The 15,786-nt window shown below is 40.7% G+C and overlaps 1 protein-coding gene across 1 annotated transcript in view; it reads right to left on the reverse strand.

Moving 5' to 3' along the window:
- The window catches only part of LOC117525342 (receptor tyrosine-protein kinase erbB-4-like), a 1,053,282-nt gene that overhangs the window by 280,903 nt on the left and 756,593 nt on the right, over positions 1-15,786 (reverse strand). Inside the window, exon 13 of the mRNA XM_034187180.1 lies at positions 3,659-3,791. Within this exon, the coding sequence (XP_034043071.1) occupies positions 3,659-3,791 (133 nt within the window). The remainder of the gene's footprint in view (positions 1-3,658; positions 3,792-15,786) is intronic.

The following is a 15,786-nucleotide window of genomic DNA, read 5'->3' on the forward strand; positions in this document are numbered from 1 at the left end:
TATATTCAAGTTGACATTTAATATATATTTAGTTCTATTCAATATATTCAAGTTTCATTTAATATGTTCAAGTTTCCATTCAATATATTCAAGGTTCATTCAATATATTCAAGTTTCCATTCAAAATACATAATTCATTTCATTCAATATATTCAAGATTCCATTCAATATATTCAATGTTTCCAATGTTTGGCATGTCATAATCCTGGCAGTCAGGAGGATATGACAGGAAAATTATGTTTAAAAAAATGTAGCATTTGTTAGGCTCTTTTCTCAAATGGTGGATCAAGATGAGTTTTGAAATACCCAAATCTTACTTTTCCAAAAATACCCAAACAAACAAACAAAAAATTAAATGTGTAGTTTTTTGTCCTTCTTAAAGAAAATAATGAATTATCAAACTAAAAATCTGTCTTTGGAAAAAAAAAAAAAAAAACTTTATTTCCATAGATAATTCAATAATAAAATGAAGGTAATGGCCTGGTTCAATACAAAGTGTTCTTCATGCTGCAGACTACACAATACTGTGAAAAGGGTTCAGGCACATTTTGTTCTTCTTTCTGCTGCTCCTGTTCGGTTTGGGTCACCACAGCAGACACGGTACGGATCAGCACTTTGATTTAGGCATATTTTATGCTGGATGCTTTTTCTGATGCAATTTCAGATCTACAAGGAGCAAGAATCTAATGTGCATGATTGACAGCAAGAAGAAACGAGCATGGAAAGAGTGCAGAAATTCCACATAGACATCAAGTGATCTTTGCTGGGTTGAACCCATGACCATCTTTCCGTAACAGCTCAGCACGGTGCTGCTCTTTCATACACATAGAACACACCTAAAACAACTGAAGCCACACAAACAGAGTTGCAAATTATTGTGCAATACTAAAATTACTGTCAAACAAAATTTCTGATAATTTAAGCCACATTTTATTTCAAATAGCTTTTTTGGTCCTGCGACTTATATATACTCTGGTGCAACTTATATACAAAAAAAAAAAAAAAAAAAAAAAAAAAAAAAAAAATTCACACAAAGAACTCAGTTTTCATATAGATTATTATTCAAGTTGAAATTCTTAATATTTCTCAGTTTTTCATTATGTTTTATGATGCACTAAATGTACCTACAACATTTATATACAACAATTTTATATATATATATATATATATATATATATATATATATATATATATACAGTGAGGAAAATAAGTATTTGAACACCCTGCGATTTTGCAAGTTCTCCCACTTAGAAATCATGCAGGGGTCTGAAATTTTCATCTTAGGTGCATGTCCACTGTGAGAGACATAATCTAAAAAAAAAAAAAAATCCAGAAATCACAATGTATGATTTTTTTAATAATTTATTTGTATCTTACTGCTGCAAATAAGTATTTGACCCCCTACCAACCAGCAAGAATTCTGGCTCTCACAGACCTGTTAATTTTTCTTTAAGAAGCCCTCTTATTCTGCACTCTTTACCTGTATTAACTGCACCTGTTTGAACTTGTTACCTGTATAAAAGACATCTGTTCACACACTCAATTAATCACACTCCAACCTGTCCACCATAGCCAAGAACAAAGAGCTGTCTAAGGACACCAGGGACAAAACTGTAGACCTGCACAAGGCTGGGATGGACTATAGGACAACAGGCAAGCAGCTTGGTAGAAGACAACAACTGTTATGATTATTTATTAGAAAGTGGAAAAAACACATGACTGTCAATCTCCCTCGGTCTGGGATTCCATGCAAGATCTCACTTTGTGGGGTAAGGATGATTCTGAGAAAGCTCAGAACTACACAGGAGTATCTGGTCAATGACCTGAAGAGAGCTGGGACCACAGTCACAAAGATTACATTAGTAACACATGATGCTGTCATGGTTTAAAAGCCTGCAGGGCACCAAGGTCCCCCTGCTCAAGCCAGCACATGTCCAGGCCCGTTTGGAAGTTCACCAGTGACCATCTGGATGATCCAGAGGAGGCATGGTAGAAGGTCATGTGGTCAGATGAGACCAGAATAGAGCTTTTTGGAATCAACTCCACTTACCATGTTTAGAGGATGAGAACAACCCCAAGAAAACCATGCCAACCATGAAGCATGGGGGTGGAAACATCATACTCTGGGGGTGCTCTTCTGCAAAGGGGACAGGACTACTGTACCGTATTGAAGGGAGGATGGATGGCGTCATGTATTGCGAGATTTTGGCAAAGAACCTCCTTCCCTCAGTAAGAGCATTGAAGATGGGTCATGGCTGGGTCTTCCAGCATGACAATGACCCCAAACACACAGCCAGGGCAACTAAGGAGGGGCTCCGTAAGAAGCATTTCAAGGTCCTGGCCAGTCTCCAGACCTGAACTCAATAGAAAATCTTTGGAGGGAGCTGAAACTCCAAATCTGAAAGATCTAGAGAAGATCTGTGTGGAGGAGTGGACCAAAATCCCTGCTGCAGTGTGTGCAAACCTGGTGAAAAACTACAGGAAACGTTTGAGCTCTGTAATTGCAAACAAAGGCTACTGTACCAAATATTAACACTGATTTTCACAGGTGTTCAAATACTTATTTGCAGCAGTAACATACAAATAAATTATTAAAAAATCACACATTGTGATTTCTGGATTTTTTTTTTTTTTTTTTTTTTAAGATTATGTCTCTCACAGTGGACATGCACCTAAAATGAAAATTTCAGACCCTTCCGTGATTTCTAAGTGGGAGAACATGCAAAATCGCAGGGTGTTCAAATACTTATTTTCCTCACTGTATATATATATATATATATATATATATATATATATATATATATATATATTTTTTTTTTTTTTAAATAGCTTTCTTTCATTAAAAGAGAAAACAAAAATTACACATAAAAAACATGACAATTTTATATTTTTCCCTCTTTTCATACTGGATATGGAAAACTGAAATGAAAAGGTAACATAAGGCACATAGAATAGTTACAACAGGATTTTGTAAAAGAAACAGTCTGAAGCCTCATTTGATTTTCCTCTTAGACCAAAAATCTACAAACCATTGTGCAAAACATGAAAAAGCAGCCTTTCAAAAAAGGACAACTGACAATACAGCTATTTAAGGGCATGAACCCTTTCGTAGTCAGAGAAAGGTTCCAGAAGCTGTGTAGTTTAGTGGTTTGACAGTTGCAGTAAAGTGGTCAGTTGAAAAGGTGCTGAACTTATGAGCAAAACCTTTTTCTGTTATTACTGTAAAACCACAAGCCTTAGTTGCCGCTTGTTAATTATTTATCTGCACACAAACCCAATAGTCCTGTATGTTACACTAATGAGGCACTGAAGACACAACAGCTAAAGATGGTAGAAACTTCACAATAGCAGGCGTTTAGATGGAGCGAACCATTTTTTCACTTATTAAAAATGCATTGCAGTTAAGATGCCAATGGTCGTCTTCATGGTAATTGTTAAAATTATATATGAAAAAGTCTTTCAAGTCAGCATCCCATTATTACAGAATATTCCCCAACCCAAGTGTAAAAAACCTGATATAAGAAAAAATCCTGAGCCTGAAACAGCAGAGTCTATAGGATTATTTGTTGCTCTACATCCATTTAGCCTCCAACGCTCAAGATGATTCACACACACTGTGTTGTACATTTGTGTGACTGCATAGGTTTGCACAACTCACCCTTCATATAGATTGCAGGTATCCACGCAGGTTCTGCCACGACTGAAGTATCGACACGACAGGCATTGGTCAGGGCCGGAACCCCAGCAGCCTGCATCCGAGCAGAGCGGGTCACACACCATATGATCCTTGGCTACTCAGTGCACACAAAAACAAACAATGGGAAGAAAAAGTTCCATTAATTTACAAAACAGATGTGTAATGATGTGTTATTGCATATCTGAACAATACCCTGCAAATGTTGTAGAGTTAGGTGGACTAAGTGGTGGGAAATGACAGCATAAATTTAGGTGCTGTGTGCAAAAGGATTGGCTTTAGCAATTTCATTATTCTTGGAGATTTTGGAGCCCAAACATGATAACCAATCAGAGTGGCACCAACCTTCACTTTAAACTGGACTGTGCCAGGCAGACAGTGTGGACAAATCTGAAAGGACTTCTTGCTTGTATTTGTGTCAGCCTATCAGCACACACAGTGGACAGTGGCCATCAACACTGTCTGAGGAGGTTTTTTTTGGGTGGGAGACAGCTTTCTCATTGAATATGGGTTGTTATCTCTGGTCTGTTGTTGAGTTTTTTCTTTGCCTACAGTGGCCATAATACAGTATGTTGTCAAATTAATCTTACACCATTGCAGGTGACTAGGGAGGATATGTGCAGGCAGAGTGTATGTACATTGTGAAACCGCTCAAGTAACGTGGTCTTTAGACAGTGTAAGATAGGAATGGACACTTTCTAGTGATAGAAGCTACTAATATTTCACCTCTATGCCAGACCACACCTCATTTTTAGACAACTGCAATGCCATGAGCGCAAAAGGTGTTATTACCTTGCCAATGAAATTGGGAAGAGGATATGTATTCAGCCCTGTTTTTTGTTTGTTTGTTTGTGAACAGCCTGTAACCCACAATTTTTCATATATCATTATGATTTTTTTTTTTAACAGAGGATTCATATCCTGATAGGCAAAAACTGGTTCAATATTCAAGGTCAGAAGTCAAACGTAATAGTCAGGAAAAATTTTGGAAAATTGGGAAAAACCATATCTTTAACACTGAATGAATTTTCATAATTCATAACTCCGTCAAAAAAAAAAAAAATCAAAGTTCTTTCATATTATAGGATGGTATCCTTTATCGGCTGACAAAGTTTGATCTGGATCTGATCCAGATTACAGATTTTGTGCCCGTTAAAATTTACCATTGAAAACCCCATTTAATATATATTTTTCATTACAACCCAAATTCCAATAACGTTGGGACATTGTGTAAAATGTAAATAAAAACAGAATACGATTTGCAAATCCTCTTTAACCTATATTCAGTTGAATACACCACAAAAAATAAAGATAAACTTTATTGATCTCACAGAGGAGAAATTCACATGTTACAAGGTACAAGGTATTTAATGTTCAAACATAAACTATTGTTTTTGTGCAAATATTTGCTCATTTTGAAATGGATGCCTGCAACACGTTTCAAAAAAGCTGGGACAGTGGATGTTTACCACTGTGTTACATCACCTTTCCTTCTATCAACACTCAATAAGCATTTGGGAACTGAGGACACTAATTGTTGAAGTTTTGTAGGTGGAATTCTTTCCCATTCTTGCTTGATGTACGACTTCAGTTGTTCAACAGTCTGGGGTCTCCATTGTCGTACTTTGAGCTTTACAATGCGCCACACATTTTTAAAGGTGATAGAAAAAGGTTGAATGGGGCATTAATCCTTGTTCTGTGATGTGATATGTAGCCCCCCAAAAATTGGTTGGGTCTGTAATGGCTCAGAACCTTCCTAAAAGGCTCTCTGAAACAGCTATGTTACTATGCTGGGTTTAGAATGCGTCGTTTGCCCTTAATGACGTTGTATTGGAGCTTATTTGGCAACCTCATTATGAAATGCACGTAGGTGTTGGTGCTGATCGGTTGCCTTTGTTTGATTGGCTGCCCTTGCTCTCACTGAAAAGAAAGCGCGGAGGATCAGTTGTTTTTAACAGCAGATGCAGAGCGGCTCGGAGAAAAAAAAGCATAAAAATTTCTTTGTAAAGCTCAGTGCTGTTACCGGCATCACTGGTAGTTGTTGGCGCTCTTTTTTCTTCTGGGCGAGAAGGTTCTTATAAACAGACACACGCAGAACACAATGCGCGTGCTCTCCCTTCGCGGCGCCGCGACCGGCTGCTTGATGAGGACGAAAAAAAAACATGCAAAATTGGACTAAAAAAATCTGTGAAACTTCATTTGTTTTGTTTTACTTCGGTTACTATGACTTCCAAAGGTTATGCATTGAAATAAGCAAGATGCCCTTTGCAGGCTTACTTGCTGCCAGCATAATAATGCTAATAGCTAGCTGCTAAGGGGTTAGCTCATTCCCTTTAGAGGAACAAACCAGAGCTAACATGCCATTCTAACGTGCAATTCTTACAACAGGAATATAGCGCAACACAAATTTAAAACAAAAGAAAATGTGATACTTACAGGCTGTACTGATTGCTGGGGTTGATTTTGTCGCAAAGTCGGAACTGACCCTCTACTGAGCATTAAATTCCGACTGAAGCCACCTCGAAATTGTGCAAGGTTTGTGAAACAGTCCTCCGTGAAATGCGCAGAGCAAAGAAATAGTCGGTGGTTGTATGTACTGGGGATGTGGTTAAAAATGAATAAAAGCCATTGATCGCGTACATTGCTTTCCGTGGGAAGAATATGTAAAGATCGTAGTCCGCTAAAACAGCCTGGGAAAGCACACCTGTAGCTCGCCATTGCTCTTCTTCGAGTGTTATGAATGGGTGGGCACAACCTTATGAATAATTAATTTCGAAGGGGCGTGTGTGAAAGGGGGTGGGTGTGGGTGTGTGTGTGGGGGGGCTATTGGTGAAAATGTGACGCAATGTTTCCCTCAAACATGACTTGGCCTATTTTCTGGCGGCAATTCAAAAAAGGAGAATTACTTGAAACAGAGGTTCTGAAACTTGCTGGCACTTCATGTGTTTTCCCCACAGCGGGGAGACTCTGAACTAACACCAAAAACATGAAAAAGATGATTTTGATTCTCTATCCCCTTTAATGGGTGACAGGTCTGGACTGCAGCCAGACCAGTCGAGTACCTGTACTCGTTTACGATGAAGCCACTGAAAAAGATGTTGCTTGGATGGCAGCATGTGTTGCTCCAAAACCTGGATGTACCTTTTAGCATTCATGGTGCATCACACATGTGTAAGTTGCCCATGCCATGGGCACTAACACATTCCCATAACATCACAGATGCTGGCTTTTGAACTTTGCACTGGTAACAATCTGGACGGTCTTTTACCTCTTTTGTCTGGAGGACACGATGTCCATGATTTCCAAAAACAATTTGAAATGTGGACTCATCAGACCACAGCACACTTTTCCACTTTGTGTCTGTCCATTTCAAATCAGCTTGGGCCCTGAGAAGGCAGCAACGTTTCTGGATGTTGTTGATGTATGGCTTTCGATTTGCATGGTAGAGTTTTAACTTGCACTTATAGATGTAGCAACAAACTGTGTTAACTGACAATGGTTTTCTGAAGTGTTCCTGAGCCCACGCAGTAAGATCCTTTACACAATGATGTCGGTTTTTAATGCCGCCTGAGGGATCGAAGGTCACGGGCATTCAATGTTGGCCTTCGGCCTTTCCGCATACGTGCAGTAAGTTCTCCAGATTCTCTGAATCGTCTGATGATATTATGGACTGTAGATGATGGAATCCCTAAATTCCTTGCAATTGAATGTCAGAAACATTGTTCTTAAACTCTTGTACTATTTTTCCACACAGTTGTTCACAAAGTGATGATCCTTGCCCCATCTTTGCTTGTGAATGGCTGAGCCTGTTGGGGATGCGCCTTTTATACCCAGTCATAACACTCACAGTTAGTGTCATCAGTTCTCAAATGCTTACTAAGTGTTGTTAGAAGGAAAGGTGATGCAACACAGTGGTAAACATACCACTGTCCCAGCTTTTTTGAAATGTGTTGCAGGCATCCATTTCAAATGAGGATGAATAGGATTTGCAAATCATTGAATTCTGTTTTTATTTACATTCACACAATGTCCTAGCTTCATTGGAATTGGGGTTGTAAAAAGAATGCATCATAACATGACATCACACTTTCATAAACTTTGGAATTAATCTGTGCCTCTGTTCTTAATGTTATCAGTTACATTCAACTGAAGCACACACTGGGACACTTCTAGTTGCCCTGTCAGTTGTTGTAAACACTTGTGTACTCATGAATACTTTCTTTTTGGATGTCTCCGTAGCTGCTTATTGCACATGGCGTATGCTTTGAATCCAGTCACGGAAGTGCACAAAGTAATCCCGGTGGATCATCGTATGGTCACTAACAGCCTAAATCTAAATTGTTATGATTTGGGTGAGACATGTCCTTTAAATAATGCATTATTATTGGTAAAACTTCATGCAGCCATTCTGCTCTGTGTGAGCCTGATCCCATCAGATCTCAGAAGCTAAGCAGTGCAGGATCTGGTTGGTACTAGGATGGGAGACCTCTTCGGAACACCAGCGGCAGTGTATATTTCTCCAGGTGACACTGGAGTTCCATCAGGAAGGGCATCAGGTGTAAAAGTTGTGCCAAATACCAATGTGGATCTGGCTGTATCCTTTGTGGCGCCCCCGAATAAAATGGGTGCAGCCGATTGTACATCAACAAAAATTATTAAAACTTTATCTTTGTGGCAGGAAATTGTGTTATTAAATTGGTGCACAATAAATTGCGACTATGCTACGGCTTTTGAGATCTCGGGTTCAAAAAAGGTTGGGCACACCTGTGCTAATACTTACTATGGTTGTAGTTGTTTTTAAGATGGCCCTTCATTCAAATGTATGGTAAGCTCTACATTCAATAAAACTGATTTTTTTTCTCACTTATAAATTTACAGGGAAATATCAACCACAAAAACCTTCCTGCACCTTACATTGTAAACAATAAAGAGTGTTAACTGATTATTAAAGACATCACTGTTATTATTCACTCACCCATAGCAGTTTGTGTTAATTCAGCTGTTTGTGGCTGGTTGGATCATGTTGTAAATCCATAAAAGGCACTTTTGTTTCATAATGATTCAAACATAGGAACTATTAATGAGTGTGTACTTTGGATTACATTCAACACTGGAAAAACATTGCATTTTGCTTCGGTTTATAATTACACGTCTGCAGGTTTCTGCACCTCAGTGTTTTTCATACGGCACCAAGAAGCTCGGGCCATTACCCCGACTTTGTTCTTGTGTCTAGATCTCTTATCTCTCTGTTCTGCCATCAACACTGTGTTCTCCAAAGGCAGCTACATCTGAGAGCATTACAGCGACAATGCTCGAGTATTGAAGTAACACGGTGACGACACTGCAGATACACAGGGAACTGTTATCATCCCATCTGCATCAGAAGTAATCTGCTCTTGTTTGAAATGAAACCAGACCGAGTGCTGGCCCTGCTTTTCTCTCCTCCTCTTGTCTTCTCTCCTCTCATCTCCTATTCGCCTCTTTGAGGTGCTGGCCACATGTAAGCCAGCGGCTATGCCTCAGTTGCAGCCACAGCCATGTCCAGAATGCTTAAAAATTCAGACAGAAAGAAAGAAAAGGGTGCGCACGCAGAAATCAAGAGTTCCTTGTGAGGACAGAGGATGAAAGCTTTGCCTTTCATAACAGACAAAACCAACTCTGTTGGGCTTCCAGAGCCGTAGGTAAACTGACCGGCCAGAGAGAAGGATGAGGAGAAGGAGGAAGGACAAGTGCACAGGGGAAGGAAATAAACAAGGGAGGTAGAGAGGTCGGATGGCTTTTTTACTATACAACACTTGCAAGATCAAAACGGTACCAACTTCAGAAGTTTCTGACACGGTTGCAAAATAAAACCACATGGGGCTGGAGATGATTGGTGTCTGTTTGAATCTCACACCAGACAGTAGAGCAGGCCAACAGTGGTGATAATAATAATAATAATAATAAGGAGAAGAAGACTGGCATCCTACAGGCAGAAAGCAAAGGGCAATAAAGAAAGGAAGAAGAAAAAAATATGGGTAAGAGAGAAAGAAGGAAGGAAAGGCAAGAACGTAACAGAAACAAGAAGAAACACAACAAAAGACCCAAAAGAAGATCAAAAAAAAGAAAACGCAAGAAGGAAAAAGGAAGAAAGACAGTCATGAAGGAAAGAAAGGAAGGACAGAATAAAGGAAGACAATAAGACAGGAAAGAACAAATGAAAAGGAATGCAAGAAACAAAGGAAAGGCAAGCAAGAAGGAAAGAAATAAAGGGTAAGAATGAAAGAAAGAAGAAAAGACAAGAAAGGAAGGGACAAAACAAAGGAGGAAAGAAAGGAAAGTCAAGCGTAAGGGACCCTTCACACAAAACACGAATGAGGTGGCATGGTGCACTAAGAAGGATTCGAATGGCACTCGTGAAAAATCGGAGCCGCACTCAGAACGCCTCGTACAGCAGTTGCCACATCCATTTGGGCACATTACATTCGGGTACATCACATACACTCTACATTTGTGTGTTGCTCGTGCCGGAAACCCATTTGAAAGATGGGCAAGATCAGATCGCACTGCCATCTGATCATGCTCGCAACATTCGCACGATATGACAAACGCAGGTCGGATATATCATGCCACGGCCGAGTGGCTGCACGAAATTATCAACCATGTTGAACCCTGGGCAAATGACGCAATCGAGGCAGCCTTCACACTACCGTCCAAATCATGGCTCATGGCGTGCGAGTACCCATTCGACCTGCTCTCGGCTTGAGATGCCCGGAAAAAAGCAGAGCGCAGGCAATCACTTTTCAGCTGGTTGCACGAATGTCTCCACATTTCCTAAGAGTCCTGTGAGTGTGCCATTACCGAACAACACAAATGGCATAAGTGTGCCGTTCCCCACCTACCCAAGCAACACATGTGGTGTGCGAGTCTGCCGTCCTTCCCCCAACACCACAAATGGCGTGCGAGCGTGCGGTGCTTGACTCCCCAACACAAATGGTGTGCGAGTGTGTGGTGTTCCCCCCCAACACAAATGGCGCGCAAGTGTGCAGTGTGTCGTCCCCCCGCAACACAGATGGTGTGTGAGTGTGTTGCTCCCCCCCCCGCCCTACACCATGAGCCTATTGCCAAGGGGCAGCTGAGGTTGCGAAGGCTTGAACGGTGGCCACAGTGCAGTGTGATCGCTGTCAGCGCAGCGCACACAACTGGAAGGCTGTCATGTCCATGATGGAACAGCTGACTGCTGTGGAGCACCATGGCATACCCAGCATGTCCCGCTGGAGGTGGAGTCACCGGCCAGCAGCAATCCTACACCACCACAACAGAGATAAAATAAAAACCCAGCCCGGCTGCCTGTCACAGCTCCAGCGCGCCATCCAACCAGACAGGCACGTCACTTGACACGCAATCGCAACGTCCATGCGGTCCATCCGTCATGTGACAGCCTGAGTGACAGTCTCACAGAAGGATCAGTGGGGGCAGCTCTATTGCTCCACAGCCTGGAGCTGTGAGCTCATTTATGTGAGCGTATTGCAGCACCGGACAGGTGGATGTGTCACTTGTCAGTGATGTAATATCTGTATTGACATGATCACATGCGAACACAACCACTACAGTGATGTAAATTAAAAGAAGGAAAGACAGAATGAAGTATAAGACAAGAAAGGAAAGAAACATGCTAGAAAGTAAAGAAAGAAAGAAACTACTTGATAAATTTTGCATATACAGTATATATTTTATATATATATATATATTCAGCAACAACAAAGGTAACTGTGTTCTTACAGTGCAGAGGAACAGGTTTGTAACCATAAAGTGTTTATTGCGACTGCATTGCAGGTTGAAGGTTGAAGTTGTATTCAATCTTTTGGTTTTACACTTCTGTGCTTGTTTTTTTTTCCCTCCAATGTGTTCCATGTCTGCATTTTAAGAATGCAGATTTTATTGGTTCTTCCAGCGTTTTTCTCTGACACAATCTGACATGCTGGAAGCACAATGACATCTGGATTGCAAAATGCATGGAATACAAATGAAAAAACAGCACACAATGGAACTTCAACATTCATACAATCCAAGTGTGGGTTAAGTGGAGATTTTGATTGCAATCCCATATTCTGTTTGCAGTTTATGATACTTCACTTTTATACATTTTTTTTTTCTTTTTGCAATGATGGAACAAAATGAATCCCTATAATGTGGCATGATTATGTTGTTGAAGCTACACCTGTTTATCAGTAAATTCACTGATATGCAAGTGATACCTGTAATATATTTTTATTATTACTACTATCATGAAATGAGCAGAGAGTGGTGACCAAGCGGTTAAGCGCTTGTTTCCAGTGTGGAGGATTCCTGGTTCAAACCCACCCCTGCCTATCCTCCATGGAATATCAATCAATCAATCAACTTTTTTTTTATATAGCGCCAAATCACAACAAACAGTTGCCCCAAGGCGCTTTGATGGGCTTGCATCAAGAAGTGCATACAGTGTAAAATCTGTGCCAAAACAACATGCAGATATACCTCGTCCTGCTGTGGTGACCCCGATTAAAACAAGGCAGAAGCTGAAGGAACTTACTTTTTACTATCATGAACTACTTGTCCATCAGAAATTGACTGCACACACACACACACACACACACACACACACACACACACACACACACACACACACACACACACACACACACACACACACACACACACACACCAACATATTCATGTAACACATATAAATAATATGATAATGCCAACATGCAACCATCATCGTTTTTGATGTGATGTTGCAAACTGAAGCCACACTGTGATGTAAAAAAACACACTCCCGAACCCCAACACCCTTCCTGACACAGACAACATTATACGCCATAAAATACACAATCAAAGTGAGCTGAAAATAACCATTAAACAAAATAGGAGTAAACACGCATAAAAAAACCAAACAAAACTTTGCCTTGCTGCTTCACCGCAGGGAGCTTTGGTGGATGTTTTCTACGATGCATTCTGACTGGCTTGTGCCAGAAATCCTTCCACATGCATCTGTTTTCCTGATACCATGGTGATATGCATCTGGCTCAGTCCAGTTGAAACAGGCACCAGTCTGATTAGTTGATGTTACTTGTAGATGGTAACAACATGGCTATGCCAAATGAACTTGGTAAATCCAAGGCCTTGGTGCCCACTGAGTATTTCCTGCTGCTTAAATACCAATGCTCTCCGACACACCCCAAATGGGTTTGCTCCTACTGTGCAGCTCATTTTTCCATCTGCTGTTAAAATACAACACTTAATCAGGATGCCCCCGGACACCTCACTGGAGAGGTGTTCTGGGCACGTCCCATCGGGAGAAGGCCCCGGGGAAGACCCAGGACACGCTGGAGGGACTACGTCTCTCGGGTGCCTGGGAACGCCTTGGGGTTCCCCCTGGAGGAGCTGGGGGAGGTGTGTGTGGATCGGGAGGTCTGGGCGGCTTTGCTTGAGCTGCTGCCCCCGCGACCCGACTCTGGATAAAGCGGAAGAAAATGGATGGATGGATGGATGGATAATAACAGTCTACTGATATTTTAAAGAAAAATCATTGTCTCTTAAGTTGTGTTTGCACTTGTACATGCTCATCATAAAATACTTGCATACACTGAATAAGCAGGAAACTGTATGGAAACTGGGGACACGTGCATGCCTACAATTGATGCTCCCACACTTCAGGACTGTTTGCTTTGAATCAAGTTCATTTCTCTCATGTGACTCTCAGTTATTGATTATAAAATATTGAAATTTATAACAATGCAGCATATCTCTGAAAATACAGCTTTCTTGCTTACCAAAATTGGGTCTTCTGTGTGGACACAAATGATCTGTTTACCGAAATCATTGAAATCTACAGGGACCATGTGTTTTCAGGTTCTGGTGATTGGCACAACTCCATCTCACTGACATCAAGGTGGATTTTCCGGGATTAGCCATGGTGTTCAAATTCAGCATAACACCTCAGACCAACACTGAATATCAGATTTTTTTTTTTTCTTGAATGGCTCGAGCTGGTTGCCTCAAGTACAATGAGACCCAGTTTAAAATATGCCTAAAGAAACAAAGAGACTCAACAAAACAAACTAAAAGAGCACAAAATTAAATCTTACAGTGTAAAATTCCTTCAATACATGTTTGACACCAATTCATGCAAATTTATTCTTTGTGATTCAGTGATTAGGTGATATGTGGTACTGTGTGGCCTTAACATTTGGTTCATTCTGTCCAAAATTGAACCACTTTCCCTTGACTAACCCAGAGCCATTACACCATGTTTAAGACACAATGGCTCCTCACTGTTTGAGTTAAACAGTTATGACCTTGAGTTTGACCATTTCAGGTCAGCCAGGGTAAAAGTTCATATGGCCAATAGAAAACTGACATATGCCTTTATATTCAGTTGTATTACTTAAAAACTAAGGAACTCATTTTGACACATTTGGTGAAATGATTGGTCTGGTCTGAAATAAAAAGGACTACACTTTGTTCAGTATACCAGACAAGTCAAATTATCTACTGGACTAATGTAGAAAAGATGAAGACCCCCTTATTTGCCCAGTTATTACAGAGTAATAGCACTAATACTAGCCCAAAAAATAAATAAATAAATAAAAATTACACTGCAGTAAATGGAACCTTATCCTGTAACAATGGAACTTCGCCACTCTCAGCTCAGCCCCATCGGCTGCAAATTTGTCAAAAATAACAATAAATAACAATAAAAAAACAAGAAATCACATATACATAGGTATTCACAGGCTTTGTCATGAAGTTAAAATTCAGTTCAGGTGCCTCCTGTTTCCACTGATCATCCTTGAGATGTTTCTACAGCTGAACTGGACTGGACTGGACATGAGTTGGAAAGGCACACACCTGTCTACATATAAGATCTGACAGTTGACAGTGCATGTCAGAGAACAAACCAAGCATGAGTCAAAGGAATTGTGTGTAGACCTCCAACACAGGATTGTTCGAGGCACAAATCTGGGGAAGGGTACAGAAACATTTCTGCTGATTTAAAGGTCCCAATGAGCACAGTGGCCTCCATCATATCATAAATGGAAGAAGTTCAGATCCACTATGACTCTTGCTAGAGCTGGCCACCCATCTAAACTGAGTCATCAGGGGAGAAGGGACTTAGTCATTAAGATACCAAGAACCCGATAGTAACTCAGAGCTCCAGCATTCCTCTGTGGAGAGAGGAGAACCTTCTAGATGGACAACCATCTCTGCAGCAAATCACCAATCAGGCCTGTATGGTAGAGTGGTCAGATGGAAGCCACTTCTCAGTAAAAGGTACATGGCAGCCCACCTGGAGTTTGCCAAAATGCACCTGAAGGACTCTCAGACAATGAGAAACAAATTCTCAGGTTTAATGAGACAAAAATTGAACTCTTTGGGTGGCGTCATGTTTGGTGGAAACCAGGTACCATCCCTACAGTGAAGCATGGTGGTGGCAGCATCATGCTGTGGGGATGCTTTTCAGTGGCAGATACTGGAAGACTAGTCAGGACTGAGGGAAAGATGAATGCAGAAATGTACAGAGACATCCTGGATGAAAACCTGCTCCAGAGTGCTCTTGACCTCAGACTGGGGCAACAGTTCATCTTTCAGCAAGACAATGACCCTATGTACATAGTCAAGATATCAAACGAGTGGCTTCAGGGCAACTCTGTGAATGTCCTTGAGTGGCCCATCCAGAGCCCAGACATGAATCTGATTGAACATCTCTGGAGAGATCTGAAAATGGCTGTGCACCAACGCTCCCCATCCAACCTGATGGAGCTTGAGAGGTTGTTCCAAAGAGGACTGGGCACAACTGCCCAACGACAGATATGCCACGTGGCATCATATTCAAGAAGACGTGCGGCTGTAATTGCTGCAAAACTTGCATCAAAAGTATTGAGCAAAGGATGTGAATACGTACGTACATTTCTTAGTTGTTTGTTTATAATAAATTTACAAAAAATTCAAAAAACTTTTTTAATGTCATTATGTGAGTAGAATTTTGATGGAAAAATGGATTTACTCCACTTTGGAATAAGGCTGTAATATAACAAAATGTGGAAAAAGTGAAGTGCTGTGAATAC

Source organism: Thalassophryne amazonica, chromosome 14 (genome assembly GCF_902500255.1).
Source record: "Thalassophryne amazonica chromosome 14, fThaAma1.1, whole genome shotgun sequence".
Taxonomy (NCBI): domain Eukaryota; kingdom Metazoa; phylum Chordata; class Actinopteri; order Batrachoidiformes; family Batrachoididae; genus Thalassophryne; species Thalassophryne amazonica.